This window comes from Diabrotica virgifera, chromosome 5, assembly GCF_917563875.1.
Source record: "Diabrotica virgifera virgifera chromosome 5, PGI_DIABVI_V3a".
Lineage (NCBI taxonomy): Eukaryota > Metazoa > Arthropoda > Insecta > Coleoptera > Chrysomelidae > Diabrotica > Diabrotica virgifera.
The window spans coordinates 41,722,158-41,743,062 of record NC_065447.1 but is presented as its reverse complement, the minus strand read 5'-3'; the positions used below and the strand labels follow the sequence as shown (position 1 = coordinate 41,743,062).

The window sequence follows — 20,905 nt, the reverse complement described above, 5'->3', positions numbered from 1 at the left end:
TAGTTCTTTATCCATTGTTTTCTTTGATTCTGTTGTTTTACTACACATTTTTCGACTTTTTTCTACTAGATAGAATTTTTGATCGTGTTATGACATTATGTAGAGACCAATCCTTAATGTAGTCCATAGTCTTGAAACTTGTCCCCCAAAGTTAACTCAGATATTCTAAAGACGTTTGTTCATCTCTACCTTTACGTATTCTGTATTCTCCTTTTTTATAGGAGCTCTCTTTCACTGTCAACTTAGTTGATCTTGAGCCCAGCCAAGCACTGTACACCGATGGTCTCCTCAAAAAGCTTCCAAAAGCTGTCCTTGTTGCATCCTAAACGTAATATCGTGCCATGCTATCGTGTCTTGCCATCCATACGTGGTGGAGGAAGCTTGTTGATGAGGTCTTGATACTGATTCCACTTAGCAGTGGCATGTCAAGGAGGATAATTACTCCGGCAGTTCTCTTGTCAAATTCAAATCCTCTCGAAGTAGTCCAGAAAAGGCGCAAGGACTCCCATGTGGCTCTGGTAGAAAAAGAAGTTGACAAGAGAAACTTCCAGAGTAAAAGTAAGAGTGAAAAAATGAATGTGAAAAAATGTAAGAATAGCTAGTTGAAGTAAACTCAACTGAGTTTAGAACGTGACTAAAATTTGATTGAGTGTCTTCACATTTATTGGCACGGTATCTACTGTTCTGCAGGAACTGTCAAGCACAAGTCAAATTTGTGCAAAATTCCAATGTAAAAATTTATTTTTGGCGATTTTTGACTCAGGTTGGGTTTAGTTAGATTCAGGAGATAGTTTTTAGTAAAAATTACATTTTGTAGAAATGGTTTAGTATAAGTGATTTTCTGATTCTGTAATTTTTTAAAAAGGATAAACATCTTACCTGTGATTAAGGTGTCCGTGCTAAGGCAGCAAAACGCACTTACAGCGATTCCAATGAGCTCTCCCACATAAGTTAGTTCAAAGTTTGGTGACTTGTCGATGTTGTAGGGAATGTAGGCTACCAAAGGCAAAAAGGGACCTCCCTCCATAGTGAAAGGGTAAATAGCCCAAAAGCAGCACGTCATCATAGAAATTGTTAGCAAGACTGCAGTTGCTAGTTTGGATAATTTAATATATTTCTTTAATATGTCACGTTGGCAGTCGCTTCTGGGTTGGAATTCTTCTCTGTTAAGAGTATCTTAAATCAAGAATAGATTTTTCTACAATCACTTAATAATGGAGGCTTTTTTGTTTGAAATTCAAACGAAAAGTTGGCGTTTATTGAAGACTGTCAATGTTTCTCTATAACGACTTAAAATCTAAAAAGCGCGATTCGTTGAAACACCGAAACTGCTATTAGTGCAGTCACTGAAGGTTTTCACCTCCGATTTCGTTGAACCTCCATCGATTTTCATGAAAATTGGTGAGCAGTTAAAGGATACCTCAAGGAACAAAGGTGACATGATGCCAACTTGCGCTTTTACCCTGGGGGTGGATGTCACCCCTTTTCTGGGGTGAAAATTATTTTATTAAAAATAATACCATAACATAAATCGATAGAGGGACAAAATCTAAGTAAAGTTTGTTATATTAAGTTATTAACATAAATCAATACTTTTTAAATTATTAAAGATCAAAGATTTTATTTTTTCGTAAAAAAATGCATGTTTTAAAGCTGTTTTTCACGTATAACTCAAAAACTATTAGCTTTTTCAAAAAAGTTATTCTTACCAAAATTGAAGACAATAAAAAATTGAATACACTGTTCACTCAAAGTACTAAATAAACTAATGTTAATTCAAAGTGAGTTGAAAACGTTTGTTTTCTATACTTCCACAAAATTTATTATAACTATGTGACTACAGCTGTTTCGTCAGAGTGCCTTTCTCAAGTGTTTTAGTTTACAATGTGTTTGCCTTTTTACAATGTCTTTCACTGAGGAGATTGAGGAGTGGGGAGCTGTTTGTCTCGAGTTGATCATTCAGAATTATATCTGTATTTTTTAATTTATTAATTTTCATAGATTCTAATAAAGATAGCTTAAGGCCTTTATTTTGAATATGCTGAATTTGAAACTCTTCATTGAAAGAATGATTATGATCTAGAAGGTGCAGTGCGTATGTAGAAGTGTCCGTTTTTCTATTGTTTAAAGCCCTTTTGTGTTCTGCTATCCGTTGGTCAAAGGTTCTGCCAGTTTGACCGATATAAGTTTTCGGACAGTCACCACAAGTTAGTTTGTAGACACCACTCTGTAGTTGTTTTCTCTTTCGGCTCTTATTGTTCTTAATATATTTGCTTAAGTTGTTATTAGTTCTGAAAGCTGGTGTTATTCCTTTCTTTTTTACGTATCTGGCTATTTTTGTTGTTATCTTGCCAGTATATGTGATAGAGCAGAAGGTACTGGGTTCTTTCTGTGGTGGTGGATAGACTAATTTCAGGGCTTTCTTATGGAGTTTTTGGTTTAAAATTGTATTAATCGTTTGTTCGTTATAGCCATTGTTTACTGCTATTTGTTTATTGATGTTCAGTTCTATTTCGAAGTTATTTTTTGACATGGGAATTTCTGTTAGTCTGTGTATCATGCTATGGTAGGCTGCTAATTTATGTTGTGTAGGATGGGATGATGGATTGTGTATAGTTGTCAGTATGGGTAGGTTTATGATATACGGAGAACTCATGTTTGTTGTGTAGTCTGGTAATTGTTACATCTAAAAAGTTTATGGACTTACAAGAGAAACAGAACAGAATAGGTCCATAAACTTTCATTTTTGTTTTTTGTGGACAAGCGGAGGTTGGAAAAAAACGACCCTCGTAAGTTTTAGTAAGTTATATTAAGTTATTTATTATATTATTTATGTAATCAGAAATGTAAACATTTTAGCCCTAGGCCTACAAGGTCTGTTGCGCTTAATAAATAAATATAGTAAGCACAGTTTGCACAAAAATTAAATTACATGGGATGTCTGACTGTGACTGCAGTGTATTTCTTTTTGGTTTTTTTAAGTTGTAGTTGGACAGCATTTTGGTATTTTTATTTCGTTGTTGAGTTTTTGAATCCTTAAACCCTTAAACATTTCATTTTTTAATTCGGCTATTTGTCTGTTTGTCACAAGATAGGATGTGGTCAATCTGATTGACTTCGTTGGTTCCTGGTACTTTCCACGTTCCTTTATGGATATTTTTTTCTCTGGAAGTTAGTACTGTCGACTACATAATTACATGCTGCTGCGAATTGTGCAACTCTAAGTTTTTGACTGGTTTCAGTATGCAAACTCTGCTTTCCAAATATATTTACAAAAGTTACTTCTTTTCCCAGCTTAGCATTAAAATTGCCTAATGTTATAACAGTATCGTGTCTTTAGATTTTATCATATATTTCTTGTAGTTCTCAAGAAATCGGTACAATACACCAACACCAGTTCCGAAGGGTAACAAGTTAGCAATCATTAGATACGACAAAGCAGAGTAACAACTTGAATTGCTATACTTTGGAACTAAATTAATTACCGTTTTATGACAAAATATAAATATGTGTGAAATTTTCACAGAACGTTATTGTACAGTTGTTACATTTTAGAGTTTTATTGAATTAGAGTTAGAGTTGTTATTGAAGCACTTTACACTACTTTACTCCAAATCATTAAAATTTACTTGGACTTGTTACTCTTTGGAACTGGCGTATCGAGTATTACTCAGATGTCAGAAGTAGAAATCAGTTTAGTTCTCTATACTATGTATATACGTCATACATCATGAATATGATGATATGGAAAAACTAAAACATTCTGTCAGGCCAGAAAAGCACATCAATTATATTATACAGGATGTAGTCAGAAAATTCTTTTCATATGCGACATTTTAGGTTTTAAAGAATATGACGATATAGAAAAATCAAACCGGTGTCAGGCCAGAACAGCACCAGATCTACACTGCCTAAACGGCTTAACATATAGGGTAATGAGAAAGAAAAATCAAACATCAAACATCAAAGCGGCGTTAGGGAGGAATCTTTGCTACTAGAGTCTACTCTTCCACTCCATATAGTAGGACTGGAGATATATAGCAATATTATGTCATTCGAACGCGAAGGTCAATATATTAAGAATGCTATAATTTACAAAGCTCTCATTTTCACAAAAGTAGCTCGGGCTTGTTCTATTCGGCTTTTAATTTTCAACGCCATTTTAAGTGAATACGTGTAATTTACAACAAACATAGTATATTACCTATCAACTTTAGAAGTTGTGTTCTATGCTTGTAAACAAATCCAACTTTTATTAACGAAAATGCATTCGTAAGAGTAAGATATGTCGCTGATACCATTTCTTGAATATCACCACCTCTACAAGTAACTATCAAACTTGTGATCTGAGCTATAATGAGCCCACCATAGAGAATTCCTAAAAGTGAAAATGAAAAAAGTAAATTATAGTGGCTCTAATGGGATATGTTATACTTATTCGAGCTCTATTAAAAAATCATCTTTACCCCGCAGGCTGTGGGTGAAAAATAGGTCGATTTCAGGATATAATTCAGGAATTTTTGAAACCTATAAGGTGTTGTAAAGGACGATGCCAGGAATAACTTCTACTAAAATGTAACCAAAAATATTGTGCGCTTTTTTTATTACGATTTTCATTTTTTAAATTTGCAATTTTTAATGATTTTTAATTTTGCAGCTTAGGATATTGATTTTAGAGAAAAACTTCTTAATAGAAACTTGCAGTAAATTAAAAAACACCTACAATTTGAGGTATGGTAAGTTTAATTTCGTTAATTGGTTATTGCAAAACAGCATGCGAAAGGTCCAAAATGGCCGTTTTTTACAATTGCATTATTTATTATACAAATAATTTTTTTTATTTTTTTAAGCTTTAAAATGAAGATCTTTCAATTCCAAACATAAAAAAAAATTGTAAAGACAGATTAACGAATTTGTTGCTTAGATATTATAAATTGTTTATCCCAAGAGGTCAAATGTCGAAGGCTATAACTTTTTGAAAAAAAAATCGTAGAGAGTTGGTAAAACATCCAATCTCCTTCGAAAGAGTTATATTTTTATATTCTGATGTAAATAAATGCGCAAAACATTTTTAAACCTATAGTTTTTGGGTTTGAAAATAAGGGGGCAAATTTCGTTAAAAACATTTAGAGCTGAAGCGGCCCTGTACATCCTATGAGTTTTTAACTTACAGATTATTGTTGCTGAAGATGAAATGAAGATTTATAAAAAAATAAAAAATTTCTACGACCAACTAAAGCCGAGATAATTTTTGGGTTTGGAAATAAGAGGGCAAATTTCGTTATAAACATTGAGAGCTGAAGCGGCCCTGTACATCCTATGTGTTTCTAACTTACAGATTATTGTTGCTGAAGACAAAATGAAGATTAAAAAAAATAAAAATGTTCTACAACCAACTGAAGCCGAGATAATTGTTTTAATTTCTTAAATCGTAGTGCCTTTATTTATAACAATTAAGAAATTATTTTACAGTCATTGACCAAAGAAAAATTTATATTATCTTAAAATAAAAATTATTATAAAATATAATTACATTTAATTATTAAAAATTATTTTTAAAATCGGTTCTTTTGCAAGCGGCCGAATTTTGCAAATCGCCCGGCTCGCTTCAAATCCGCGCGCTCGGAAAATTTTTACGTAACTTGTATTAAATTTTGACAGAAAACAATTTAATAATATTACCATTATAATATATTGTCTATTTATCACTGTATTTGTTTTTCTTGATAAACTTTTATATGTGAAATTTCATTTCTGAAGAAATAATATTACAAAAATGATACATATATTATATGAAATATATACCTATATTTTTAATTTTTTCATCGTTATATAAATATAATAATAATAATGTTACTTCTTACTATAATATACAATATAAAACTTTTTCTTCTTGTAGTGACTATTCGTTTTGGATTTCACATATAAAAGTTTATCAAGAAAAACAAATACAGTGGTAAATAGACTGTATATTATAATGGTAATATTATTAAATTGTTTTCTGTCAAAATTTAATACAAGTTACGTAAAAATTTTCCGATCGCGCGGATTTGAAGCGAGCCGGGTTTGCCGATTTGCAAAATTCGGCCGCTTGCAAAAGCACCGACGACGTTAAAAATAATTTTTAATAATAAAATGTAATTATATTTTATAATAATTTTTATTTTAACATAATATAAGTCTTTCTTTAGTCAATGACTGTAAAATAATTTCTTAATTGTTGTAAATAAAGGCACTACGATTTAAGAAAAAAAAAACAATTATCTCGGCTTCAGTTGGTTATAGAAAATTTTTATTTTTTTATAAATCTTCGTTTCGTATTCAGAAACAATAATCTGTAAGATAGAAACTCATAGGATGTACAGGGCCGCTTCAGCTCTAAATGTTTATAACGAAATTTGCCCCCTTATTTTCAAACCCAAAAATTAGAGGTTTAAAAATGTTTTACTCATTTATTTACATCAGAATATGAAAATATAACTCTTTAGAAGAAGATTGGATGTTTCACCAACTCTCTACGATTTTTTTTTCAAAAAGTTATAGCCTTTGACATTTGACCTCTTGGGATAAACAATTTATAATATCTAAGCAACAAATTCGTTAATATGGTTTTACAATTTTTTTTTATGTTTGGAATTTAAAGATCTTCATTTTAAAGCTTTAAAAAATAAAAAAAATATTTGTACAATAAATAATGTAATTGTAAAAAACGGCCATTTTGGACTTTTCGCAGGCTGTTTTGCAATAACCAATTAACGAAATTAAACTAACGATACCTCAAATTGTAGGTTTTTTAATTTACTACAAGTTTCTATTAAAAAGTTTTTCTCTAAAATCAATATCCTAAGCTGCAAAATTAAAAATCATTAAAAATTGCAAATTTAATAAATGAAAATCGCAATAAAAAAAAGCGCACAATATTTTTGGTTACATTTTAGTAGAAGTTATTCCTGGCATCGTCCTTTACAACACCTGATAGGTTTAAAAAATTCCTGAATTATATCACGTTTTTTCACCCACAGCCTGGGGTACTTAACGAACCATTTGTTCTGGAATGAATTAATAAAGGAGGCTTTTTGATTCACAATGTCAACGAAAAGTTGACATTTAAAAAAAATCTGAAAAGCGCGCGTTGGCAACCGTTGAATACCATTATGTAAACATTTAAAATATAAAGCGCATTTTTCTTCCCCGGTTGGGGCTGTTTTTTGCAATTCGGCGTCGAATTGGCCCAATAATGCGGTATAGTAAAGCCCTGTAATCATTTTGCCCTTTTACAGGAAGTTAGTATAGATCACATCTTGTGAATCCCAGAAAACGGAGGCCCTCAAATTTCCTGCCGATAAAACAGTATTCGACTTCTTCGGTGAAGGTTCGCGAGGTGAGGTCCACTCAGGGTTGCCGATTTGTACATAATTATCAGATTTTAACATAATTGTTATGGCATTCTGATAATAAATATTTTTTTAACATAATTGATAATTTTAACATAATTTTATACGGATAGATTTGGCAATAGAGTTTAGTAAATTTTCAAGAATTCTTCAATTTGTTTGCATTTGCATTTACTAGCTTGCGACTTGCGACACATGTTCAGCAGATACAGATATCAATTTTATGACCACCTTTGTCCTTTTATATTTGATTTTGTGACTAATGTACCTACCTGAATAGTGAATACTATTGAGGATTGTGGTTTTCATATAAAAAATATCATTAATATCAAACTAAGTAACTTATGGATTAAAAAAAAGCCGAGAAAATACATTTTTAACGTAAACCGATTTTGAACTTTGAGTGATTTTTATTATGAATGATGATTATTGATCATCATATTATGACGAAGGTAGTTTATTTTTGAATACTTGTACCTATAGAAGTATAATAAAGTATCATTTTTTTGCAATGTGATAGCAAAAGAAGTAAAAAATAAAAGCAACGTAAATTTGACGATTTCTACCGAAAAATTAGGAGCAATTCTACTGAAATTTTGTCCAAGTTCTGTCCAAAAAAATTTTAACATAATTTTTGGCAAAATCTGATAATTTTAGCAACCGCTTAACATAATTTCATATCGTGACATCGGCAACACTGGGTCCACTGTATCTACCGTTCCTCAGTCTTTGGTGTATGCCAGTGGATTCATGAGGTTTGTTCGTAGTACGATCCAATCGATCAGCAACCGTTGCCAACCATCAGACGCATGCGCAGTTAACAGTTCGAGTTCGTAGACTACGAACGCGCATGCGTCTGGCGGTTGGCAACGGTTGCTGATCGTTCTACGAACAAACCTATGTTTCGTCGAAGGTTATAAAACAACGTAGAAAATCTTTCGGTTTACGCTTAAACGGCCGAAGACACTGAGACTGAACTGAAGTATTCTCGTGGTTGCGCTTGTCCTGATCATGAGAAAACGCGGCACCCATCGCGCCAACAGCTTTTCCAAACCAAAAAAATCATACAAGATAAGACCAACACGACATTTTGAGATGCACATTGTCAGCTATCTTATCTTCTACACCAGGGGTTCCCAAGCTTTTTTGTACAACGCTCCCTTTGTTGAAATGAAAGCTTCTCGCCCCCCCCCCCTTTACAATAAATTGTATGCGCCTAAATAGGAACAAAAACAAATAAGTATTAGCTTGAAAACAAAACATTTATTTATTCTGCCTTAAGATACAACAATATCAGTTTCCATAAAATACAAAAATTATTAATAAAAGAAAAATAGATTAGGTTGGTTAGTGAGATGGATGTGCTTGTATTTCATTTACTAGTATGCCTATTCGTGGTTGAGTTTTAGTAAGTGCACAGCACAAGTCACTAGCAACATCAAGTTTATTCCGATACTTTGTTTTAACTGCCACCAGAGGCGGCTTTACCTAATGTGCAGGGTGTGCGGTGCACACGGGCGCCGCGATGTTGGGGGCGCCGAGTGCCAAAGAGCGGGTCCTTTACTTTGTTTCAAAATAAAATAAGAACATTTTTTAATTATGAGGCGGAAGATGAATCAGCAACTGACGCAAAAATAAATTTTAAAATAAACTTTTACTATTACCTATTATTAGATACTGTAATTACTAAGTTTGACGAACGCTTCGAAATTTTAAAGAAAAATAATGACACTTTTTCGTTCCTTCAAAAATTAAAACACTGGAAGGATTTAGAGTTAGATACAAAAAGAGCATATTGTTCTAATTTAGAAAATAAATTGTGTCATGTTGGCTCTTCAGACGTAGATAGGTTTGAGCTCTTAATGAAATACAATTATTATTTCCAATCTTTATCGATGATTCTACTACACCTTTGGATATTTTAAATTCTTTTGCTTTAAATGCCATCTCCGCGACGGAGGTCGGCAATCATCATAGCAATTCAGATTTTAGAGACGGGTGCTCTGAAAAGTTCATTTGATGTACATCCGTACATTTCTCTCAGGTTGCGCAGCCACGATATTCTGCGTCTTCCTATGTTTCTTTTTCCTTGAATCATTCCCTGAATAATGAATTGGAGCAAGTTGTATCTCTCTCTCTCTCTCTCCACGTGTAAAATGTCCGAGATATTCAAATTTTCTTGTTTTGATGGTATTTAAGATTTCCATTTCTTTATTCATCTTTCTCAGAAACTCTTTGTTTGCGACGTGTTCTGTCCACGATATTTTCAGAATTCTTCTGTACACCCACAGCTCGAATGATTCTAGATTTTCATTGATGCAGCATTCAAGGTCCAAGCTTTATTTTAAATTACTTGTATACAAATAAATTACTTTCAGTGTTCCCAAATTTGTTCACTGCTCCTAGAATTTACCTCACATTGCCAGTGACAGTAGCGCACAGTGAAAGATCATTTTCTAAATTAAAAATAATCAAAAATTATCTAAGGTCACCATTGTCGCAAAGTCGATTGACAAATTTATCACTAGTAAGTATTGAACATGAAATAAAAATTGAAGTAAGTGATATTAGTCAAGATTTTGCTAATGCAAATGCACGAAAAGTATCTTTTTTATAATTATATGTTGTAGTATGTCCCTATGTGCGTTCTGTAATAATTCGTTAATAAATTATTATTTTTTAAATAATCACAAAGTTGTTCTGTTTTATTCATCTAACCAATTCCTTCCTAAAACCTTGTGTACTTGTGTACTCAAACCTGTCAAATTTCCTCAACCAATTTCCAACCTTACCTCAGATAAAAAAGTTCATTTTTAATTAAATATTTTGGGTAGGTTGTTCTGACGCCGTGAATACCTATTGGCGCCCGAAATCATTTAATATTGCCCTATTTGCATCTGAATTTTTGTTTTAATTATAAGCGTACTTAATATCGACACCCCCATCGAACAAGGTTGTAACTCAAGTTACATCTTTTTTCAGATTTCAACACAGGCGAATTCAGCAAAAAATTGCGCACACGTCAATATAAACGACATAGTTTAATTCTCAATAGTTTGGCTAATAAGAAGTTGTATTTTAAGTTACGTATGCCATTTTTCTCCATTTTAGCTTGAAGAAGGCAGTAACACTGGATACTCCCTATGTAAAATATTTACTTTCTTTATACTTGACGATCAACAAGGTTTTTAAATGAGTTACAACTTTGTTGCACGTATGTTTAATTTATAACGTATTCAAACATATGGTGCATCTCGTAAGTCAAATTATCGAAATAAAAGTAAAAACGGATTTACGGAGTTTTTTTTTTCTTTTTGGTAGTTGCGGTGGACAAAATAAGTATCGAATAGTGTTTGCTACGTACTTATATGTAGTGAAAAATTTAATCTTAACATTACACATGTATTTTTAGAAATAGCACATTCACAAAACGATGTTGATTCAATGCATGCCCTTATAGAAAAACAGAAAAACATTGAGTCGTATATGCTCCACACCAATGGTTAACCATGATACGATATGCCAAAGCATCAGGCAAGCCTAAATCCGTAAATGAAATAAATCAGAAGCAAATTCTAAATTTTGACCCATTTAAGGGCACACATGTTAATTTTGAAGTAGATATTAATAGTAAAAGAGTAAAGTAATAAACTAAAATGGTTTAAAATTAAATATTTACAGATACGCAATAAAAATTCGAAAAATTTGAGATATTTTATACCATGATTTTTTCATAGTGATAGAAGTTGTGTTGAATATTATTGTTATTGTAAAATTTATAATTTCCAATTAAAATTGTGTAAACTGTGAGTTGATATTTTGTTTAAATATACCATAAAAACTAATTTTTTCCTAGCTATATTGCAAATAACTCAAAACATATAACCTTTTACTAGTTAAACGGGAAAAATAATTAACAAGGAGTGTAAAATGGTTGTTAGGCGAGTTACAACCTTTTTCTACGAATACTCATGTTTAATCTCAAGGTTGTATCTCAATCAAACTCAAGATTCTCAATAGCTAATAAAATTACAAAGCATACATCTCATAGTAATTCCTTATTATGTTATAAATATCATATCACATTGGTGTAAAAGGGTCTAATCATTTCGCTACAAATTTTTAAAAATTCTTGTTTTCGTTTTTTGCCTCTCGTGTAAAATCGCTAAAAATGAGTTACAACCTTGTTCGATGGGGGTGTCGATATCCTCCAATACCCAATGTACTAGTACTAGGTAGGTACCTATTCGACTATTCCATTTTTACTTCGCGTCTACCAAAGGGCGCCAGGGTATCGACTGCACACGGGCGCTACATGGGCTAGAGCCGCCTCTGACTGCCACAAGTGGTGAAAAAGGCAAATATAAATGAAGAGCTTCCCGCGATACACTAAGATACACTTTGAAATATTTTAACCAAAATCAAGGTTTGTCCATTATAACAAAGTATTTGGCAGAGGAATCATGCAAAAAATCATTTGGATTTAATTGCACAGCATCTTCTTGAAGTAATTCAGGCAGGGAGTCACAAGTGTTTGGGAAGTATTTCTGGAACTCTTCAAATATGCTCTCCAAATGGTTTGATCTTTGGATTTTCAAACTTGATCCTTCATAAATGTACTTGAAGCGTGTTTCTTCTGAGATTGGCTCTACTGTAGAGAAATTTGAAAAATTTCAGGAGTTTGCTGATATTTTACGCCTCCAAAGTTGAGTAACTAAGCCTCCATCACAATGAGTAACTACTATATTTGAGTCTCCACCCTGCAGTTTTAGGTTAAGGGTGTTCAACGAGTCAAAGATGTCTGACAAAAGCCAATATTACTTGGGTACATTGTTTTTTGAAGGCCATGTTTAGCTCATTTTGCTTTTGATGTTTCAAGGTGATTACTTCATCTCATAGGTCAAATAATCTTGCCAACATGTTTCCTTTTTAAAGCCATCGTATGAAGTAGCAGTGTTTTGTTACCACTTTCTAAATCTTCACAAAGAGTTTTAAACAGTCAAGTATTCAACGCACTGTTTTTTATGTATGTACTTCACTACTTTAATACACAACTTTAAGACAGCCATAAGTTCATTTGGAAGGGTTTTTGCTGCCAAGGCTTGTCGATGTATAAAACAATGTATTGCAAATAGCCTGAGCGAAAACCAAGCATTGAAGTTCCGCCACCTGTACATAAACTGATCAGTTTTTGCCAAGAGAGTTCATGTTTGTCAAAAAACTCTCACACTGCTTTCATAACATTAATAGCTTTTGTCGTGGTCTCCAGTCTCCAACTCTGTAGAAAAGAGTAGCTCTTTTTCTAGTCTCTTTTCCGCACTCGACTGCTTGCCGAACTCCCGCTTCGCGTCGTTGGGCAAATTGCAGTCGCGTGCGGAAAAGAATGACTTTCTGCACTTGTTAAGAAATAGTATATTGTGCAACAAGTGCAGAAAGGTACTAATTTCTCACGAGTTTGAAAAGTTGCGGTACGAGCGCAAGCGAGTGCCGCAATTCAAACGAGTGAGAAATTACCTTTCTGCACGTGTTTCACACTATACTTTTTCTACAAGCACAGTTTTTCCTAAAAATAAAAATCACAATTTCCAAACGACGATTAATTATATTAGGTACCTATGTGATAAATTTTAAACTATATTTAATTAATACCTACTAATCAATTTAAATTCCTTATACCTAAATAAATTGCACAGAAATCAGTTAAAAAATTAATGCACTGCCTTAATTTGTTTAAATTTAAACAATTATTACACATTATTGACATTATATTTATGCAGTCACGGATTTACACAAAACCTACTTCATTCGACGTCTCTTGCACAGGTTGCTAAATCCTTATTGGTTATTTGATAATTATAAAATGTTTAATAAGAATAAAATTGTAAAATAAAACAGTTGTAACATCCATAATTTAGTTTCTATGCTATAGTTAAATATAATAATTGTCTTATAGGTTATATATTTGTCTAAAGTTTAACCACGGATGTAAACAGAATATAACGTTACTCAGAATGCGGTAGTCCACGGATGTAAACAGAATATAACGTTACTCAGAATGAGGTAGTCAACTGTGCAGAAAAGAACTTTGCGGCACAGAAACGTCACTTTGCGGCACAGAAACGTCACTTTTCTGCACACTAATGTCAAATATCTTATACTGTGAGAAAATATCAAGTTTGCTAACATAAAACCGTGCAGAAAAGTGCACTTTGAATAGTGGTTGTAGAAAAATAACTATTATAACTTACTTTTAGGTATATTTTGAAAAAGAAGCCACATCTCGATAAAATGTGACTTATCAAAAAAAAAAGACTAAGAGGCAAAAAAGTTTTAAAAACACTGGGATTAACTAATGGTACCACAATAATAGTTTAATTGGAACGTACACAAACATTTGGGGGGTCTAAAGAAACAAAACCCCCATAAAATTTTTATGTAAATATATTAAACAAGAAGCCGCATCTCGATAAAAACTAGCTTATCGAAAAAATACTAAGAGGCAAAAAAGTTTTAAAAACGTTGTGTTTAACTAATGGTACCACAATAATGAATTAATTGGAAGGTACACAAAAGTTTGGGGGGTTTAAGAGAACAAAACCCCCATAAAATTTTATGGGGTGGACAGATTTTACTATAATTTTTTTAAGATGTTCCTGCCATAAGAACGATACATGTCCATTTTCAATAAAAAATCTCCAATAGTTTTCGATATATTGAAACAAATCGATTTTCATTTTGTAATTTCAAAGGGCTGTAACTTTTTTTATGAGCACATTTGTACTAAGGTAAGTTAGATTCAACCGAACTATTTTTGACCCCAGAATGTGTGGTATAATTTATGACCAATCTTTTCGGGACACCCTGTATAATAATTGCATATCATATCAATATTGTGGATCAACATATAATTTTTCTTCTTCAATGACAGTAGGTATGAAATATACGTCAATTTGACAATTTCAATTGACAATGAATTATTTAAGAAAGTTGCAAGATTTCACCGCTGTTCGCGCACGATCGTTTCTCGTATCCCCTCAAAGTACTTGCACACCGCGAATAGAAATAAAACCAAATGAATTATTTAATCTGTAACTTTTTATTACGAAGATCCTGTATATATGAAAAAATATGTACTTTAATTGTTTTGTATTATACATACCTGTCAAAAGTACGACCTTTATTATATGCAGAATAAAAAATTGAATTGATATCGTATTAAGGGGAAGAATCCCAAAAAACGACAAAATTTTTATATTGAGACCCACTACGTCTCTAAAATCAACTTCTTGCATTGTATCTGCTTATTTACTCCATAAAATGACACAATTAAATTATTGTTTGTATCAACGTTTTATATACGTTGGAGGGTGGTGATTACAGATAGCGAAAACACACCTCTTGTTAATATTTGAGTGCCTAAATACCTACGACCGTTTTAGTTTCATATGTATGTAGGTATTAACTTTAACCATTCCATGGGAGAGTTGTTAAAACGGGTACTATTAGTGCAGCCGATATGTTAAACAATTGTGCCTTTAATGATAGAAGTATATAATTTGGACCACATATATTGCACATATAAAGGTTCAAATTTAGATATGAGGCCATCTCAGATTTTGCCTTTTACAAAAATGGCGGAGATTCAAAATGGCGACTATACATTGTGACTAATAGCACGATAACCTTTAAACGAGACTTCAGATTTCAACCAAATTTGGTATATAGGTTCTTTTTTTGATGTATAAGATCGAGGTCTTGAACCGGAAGAATCGGTTTACCAGAAGTTGTGTTTTTCCTGGTTTTTATGTAAAAATATGCTGGTTTTTTTTTCAATTCTTTCACCCTGTATGTATTAATTTTTCAAAAAGTTAATACCACCATTGAAAAGAGCGTAAAAATGTTTTTAGGAAGTATTTTTAATTTTTTAGTTATGTTAATTACCATTTAATAAATGCAAAACGTATCTTCACATGTACCTATATGCGGCAGATTCGTGCAAATATTATAAGAAAAATTGTGCATTTAATGATAGCAGCATATAATTTGGACCACATATACTACACATATAAAGGTTAAAATTTAGATACGAGGCCATCTCAGTTTTTGTTCCTTTTACAAAAATGGCGGGCATTCAAAATGGCGACTATACATACATATGTGACTAATAGCACGATAACTTTTGAACGAAACGTCAGATTCCAACCAAATTATGTGTATAGGTTATATTTTTGGTGAATAATATCGAGGTCTTGAACTGGAAGAATCGGTTTACCAGAATTTGTGTTTTTACTGTTTCTTTATGTAATAATATATTGTTTCTTTTTCAATTCTTTCACCCTGTATATATAAATTTTTCAAAAAGGTAATAACGCCATTGAAAAGAGTGTAAATATATTTTAGCAAATATTTTGAACTTTTCAGTTGTGTTAATTACCATTTAATAAATGCATAACGTATGTTCACATGTACCTATGGGCGGCAGATTCATTTTGAATGCCTGCCATTTTTGTAAAAGACTAAATCTGAGATGGCCCCATATCTAAATCTGAATCTTTGTATGTGTAGTGTGTGTGGTCCAAATTATATGCTTCTACCATTAAATGCACGATAATTCTTATATTATTATTTGCACGAATCTGCCGCACATAGGTACCTACATGTGAAGATACGTTATGCATATATTAAATTGTAATTAATATAACTAAAGAGTTCAAAATATTTCCTAAAAAAATTTTTACGCTCTTTTCAACGCCGGTATCACCTTTTTGATAAATTAATATATACAGGGTGAAAGAATTGAAAAAGGAACAACATATTTTTACATAAGAAAAAACAGTAAAAACACAAATTCTGGTAATCGGGTTCTTCCGGTTCAAGACCTCGATATTATTCATCAAAAATGAACCTATATAAGAAATTTGGTTGAAATCTGACAACTCGTTCAAAAGTTATCGTGCTATTAGTAACATGTGTATAGTCGCCATTTTGAATGCCCGCCATTTATTGTAAAAGGAGCAAAAACTGAGATGGCCTCCTATCTAAATTTGAACCTCTATATGTGTAGTATATGTGGTCCAAATTATATGCTTCTACCAAAATGCGCAATAATTCTTATAATATTTGCACGAATGTGCCGCATGTAGGTACATGTGAAGATACGTTTTCCACTTAATAATTGGTAATTAACATAACTAAAAAGTTAAAAATATTTCCTAAAAAATATTTTTTGCACGATTGATCATTTTTGACTGTTTACCGTGACAGATTTTACGTCAGTAGGTGACATTTACTAGCAACTCGACGGTAAGTAATCCAACTCGACGGTAAGTACTCCAACTCGAGGGTATGTAATTCACTTACCGTCGAGTTAAAAAATATCTTAATTTTAATTTATTTTTTGAAAGAATAAAGAAAACTAACGAATTATTTATTAATATTTAAACTTATGGTACAATTTGTTAAATTATTTAATGAAATCCCACTTGTTTGGTCTGTGGTTTCACTTCTAACAGAAACTCCTGCAGAATCGCATACATTAGTAGTATCCAACATTTTTTCTCTTCAAATACGCGATCAAAGTTGAAAACTTGGAAATATCAATGCCATCATAAAGAAAAACGGTGGATTTAATCATTGAATATTCTCCCCAGAGGCTTCCAGGAGCTTTCAACTGCATATGTCTTTGAACGAAATATGCCAACAGAGTCTTTTCTTCGATTCTTAAATTCTTGCCTTCGCACAATTTTTTAAAACGTTGGTAGGTATTTTGATAACGGATTTTGAATTTTTCGGGAATAATTGCGGAACACCCTTCTTCCCAAGCCCGTTCAATTTCTTCAAATTCACTTTCGCTCATATTTTAATTTATAATAATCAAAATTGTACTTAAAATTATTGACAACTAAATAAAAACTCAATTCTCCATTGTTGTTATGCACCCTAGTTACTACCTAACAACCAAAGTATCTATCTTGATAAAATGAATGAAACTAGTCAATATGACGAAAATGTTTAATTTTATAATTTATAATGGTATCAATAGTGCAAAAAACGTTATAAGCATGTCGAACGTTAAGGGTAACCGATCTCAGACAATAATTGGAGTCGTCGCTCCGCTCCTCCTCCAAACAATTGTCTTCGATCGGTATAAAACCCTTACCGTTCTCCATACTTAATATACTATTTACGCCCTTTTCAATGGCCGTATTAACTATTTAAAAAATTAATACATACAGAGTAAAATATTTGAAAAAAAAAACAACATATTTTTACATAGAAACCAGGAAAAATACAACTTCTGGTAAACCGATTCTTCCGGTTCAAGACCTCGATCTTATACATCAAAAAAAGAACCTATATGCCAGATTTCGTTGAAATCTAAAGACTCGTTCAAAAGTTATCGTGCTATTAGTCACAATGTATAGTCGCCATTTTGAATCCCCGCCATTTTTGTAAAGGGCAAAATCTGAGATGGCCTCATATCTAATTTTGAACCTCTATATGTGTAGTATATGTGGTCCAAATTATATGCTTCTATCATAAAATGCACATTTCTTATCATATTTGCACGAATCTGCCGCACTATATGATAAAAAACCACATTGGTTTTGTAAAAAACCACATTGTAAAACCTGATAATGCGGTCATAGGAATCTTGGTCTTGTTCCGGCTTGTTATCTTATCGAAGGTTAGAATTATCATCGCTCTTTTACGTTTACTAGCTACCCTTCTAATGCAATTTACTATTTTACTTGGGAAATAAGCCACAATTTCAGTTGGAAATTAAAATTGACGTTTCAACTTCCACCTCGGAAATCGTTATCGAAATACAAAATATTAATAAATTAAACAAATTTTGTTTATGTTGCTTTAATTTCAAAGAAGAATATTGGATATCTCAAGTATATAGAAAACCAACACACACAAACAGATATTTAAATTACAAATCAAATAACAATAACATCAATGTTAAAAAGGGAATCATTAAATCCTTATACGATAGAGCCAAAATTGCTTGTTCTAACGAAAATTCATTCTTAGAAAAAAATAATTGTTAACATCTGCTTTATTAAAAAATAATTGTCCTTTGTCGTTTATAAATAAGGAATTATCAAGGATGGACCGAATGGAACAGAACAACTTAGAACGGGATCCTATAACATTCACACGAAATCATAGAAGGAAAATAACAATACCATAATATATAGTGGAACCCCGATAAGTCGGCCCCAATAACCCGGAAGTCCGGCTAACCCGGATCGATTTTCATCAGACAAACATTTCAACAATAAAAATGTATGTGATATAATATTTGAGAGATAATATATATTTGTGTAATTTGAACTATACGATAGTAAAAATGACTCATGGCACACGGCGCCAGAGCGACGTTCATTGTCTCGGATTATCGGAAACAACAGGCACCTGTATTCCTTTATTTATTTCAAACTGTCCTAGCATTGTTTAAAAAAGACTAAAAGACTATTTAAAAAATTCTTTTTTAGACAATGGTTTTAGTCTTCACTGTTCTTAAAAAACATAGCATTGTCCTGATTGTGATCCTATTGTGTACAACAGTCGTATTATTCGCTTCGGTTCTGTAATTACATTTCAGATAAGTTTGTGTTTGCGTGTTTTTTTGTCTACGTAACGTAATGGCAACAAAACGTAAAAATGTTGTAGTGACAATGGAAAAGAAACTAGAAGCATTAGGTAGGATTGATAAAGGCGAATCTTTAAAAACAATTGCAGCATCATATGGTGTCGGTACATCTACAGTTACGGACTGGAGGAAAAATAGAACTTTTTATAAAATTTTAAATAGAATTTTTTACCAAGAAATGAACAATACTCTATACTCTATACAACTATACGTAATTTAGATGTGTACTGTGCATATATACTTCATGTTATTTCAATTATAACGGAGTTTATCTGTAAGTATACCGTATTTTATTAATTTTTACCATATTCTCCATCTAACCCGAATTTTCGATAACCCGGATCGGCCGCGGTCTCGATTAATCCGAGTTATCGAGGTTCCACTGTCATTATAAAAGGACTATCCTACTACTTACTCCGTAGCGTTACAACCCTTCGTGGGTCTTAGCCGATTCGACAACATGCCTCCACGGTTCTCTGTCTTGAGCAACCTCCATCCAATTCTCCATGCCCACAGTGTTCACTGCTCAGGTCTCCTGTATATTATCTCGCCACCGGAGTCGAGGGCGTCTGCGTGGTCTTCTTCCAGTTGGGACGTTGGAACGTTGGGACTTCCTCCCACACCAGTCTTACTATTCTTTGGTCAGAATGTCTTCTGAGGTATCCTGCCCATTGGAGCTTTCTGGACTTTATTTTTTTTGTGATGTTGGCGTCTGGGTAAAGTACTTCAAGCTCTTTGTTAGTTCTTATCCTATATTGTCCTGATGCTTCATCCAGCACAGGTAGTGATGAGCGAGACTGGTCTTGGTCTTGCGGTCTTGGTCTTGGTCTTGGTCTTGCAGCAAGACCAAGACCAAGACCAAGACCGCCTTTTGGTTTTCAAGACCAAGACCAAGACCAGGTATTCAAGACCAAGACCAAGACCGAACCTTACAAGACTACGCAAGACCAAGACCAACCTGCAAGACTCTTGCACTTTTTTGCGAAATTGGTTTTTTATTATTTAACTTTATTTTTTTAGTTCAATAATATATTCTGACATTGTAATAAACCTTAAACAATATCGAATTTTTAAAATACATAATATTTTGGTTTTTTTTTAAGTCGTTTTGATTAAGTCAAACGGTTTGCGTTTTCTCAACCTTCAAAGTGTCCAGAAGGCAAGTTTTCAAACGGCGACAGTTCAAGGACAATTGAAATTACTTGTAAGACAAAAAAAATGTAATTATAGATAGGGTAATCCATATAAAAAAATGCCATGAAAAACGGTTTTTATGTACCAGTAGTTTTCGCTTTTTTGTCTAATAAAAATACTGACACTTATTTCAATTCTTTTCGCATAATCGAGGAAAAATGTAGGTCGTTAAATTTAAAATTAATACCAAAAAATATCATAATAGATTTTGAAAAGGGATTCACAATGCTGTGAAAGCATTGTAGCTTGGTATCGCAAAATCCAAAGCGTAGGTCCAGTTTCTGAATATAATGACAAAAATTCGTCATCGAAATACAGTAACAAAATACAGGTCATAAATTAAATCACCTATTCTGGGACCAAAAATAGTTCGAATGAACCTAACTTACCTTAGTACAAATATGCACATAAAAATAGTTACAGCCCTTTGAAGTTACAAAATGAAAATCAATTTTTTCGAATATATCGAAAACTATTAGAGATTTTTTATTGAAAATGGACATGTGGCATTTTTATGGCAGGAGTATCTTAAAGAAAAATTATAGTGAAATTTGTGCACCCCATAAATATTTTATGGGGGTTTTGTTCCCTTAACCCCCCCCCCCAAACTTTTGTGTACGTTCCAATTAAATTATTATTGTGGTATAGTCCCCTG

General features: G+C 32.6%; 1 protein-coding gene across 1 annotated transcript in view; it reads right to left on the bottom strand.

Annotated features, from left to right (window-relative positions):
• Nucleotides 1–20,905, bottom strand: part of LOC126885355 (odorant receptor Or1-like) — a 66,497-nt gene that overhangs the window by 21,158 nt on the left and 24,434 nt on the right. Inside the window, exons 2-3 of the mRNA XM_050651912.1 lie at nucleotides 4,205–4,415; nucleotides 880–1,176 (exon numbers count right to left, since the gene is read on the bottom strand). Coding sequence (XP_050507869.1) covers nucleotides 880–1,176; nucleotides 4,205–4,415 — 508 coding nt within the window. The remainder of the gene's footprint in view (nucleotides 1–879; nucleotides 1,177–4,204; nucleotides 4,416–20,905) is intronic.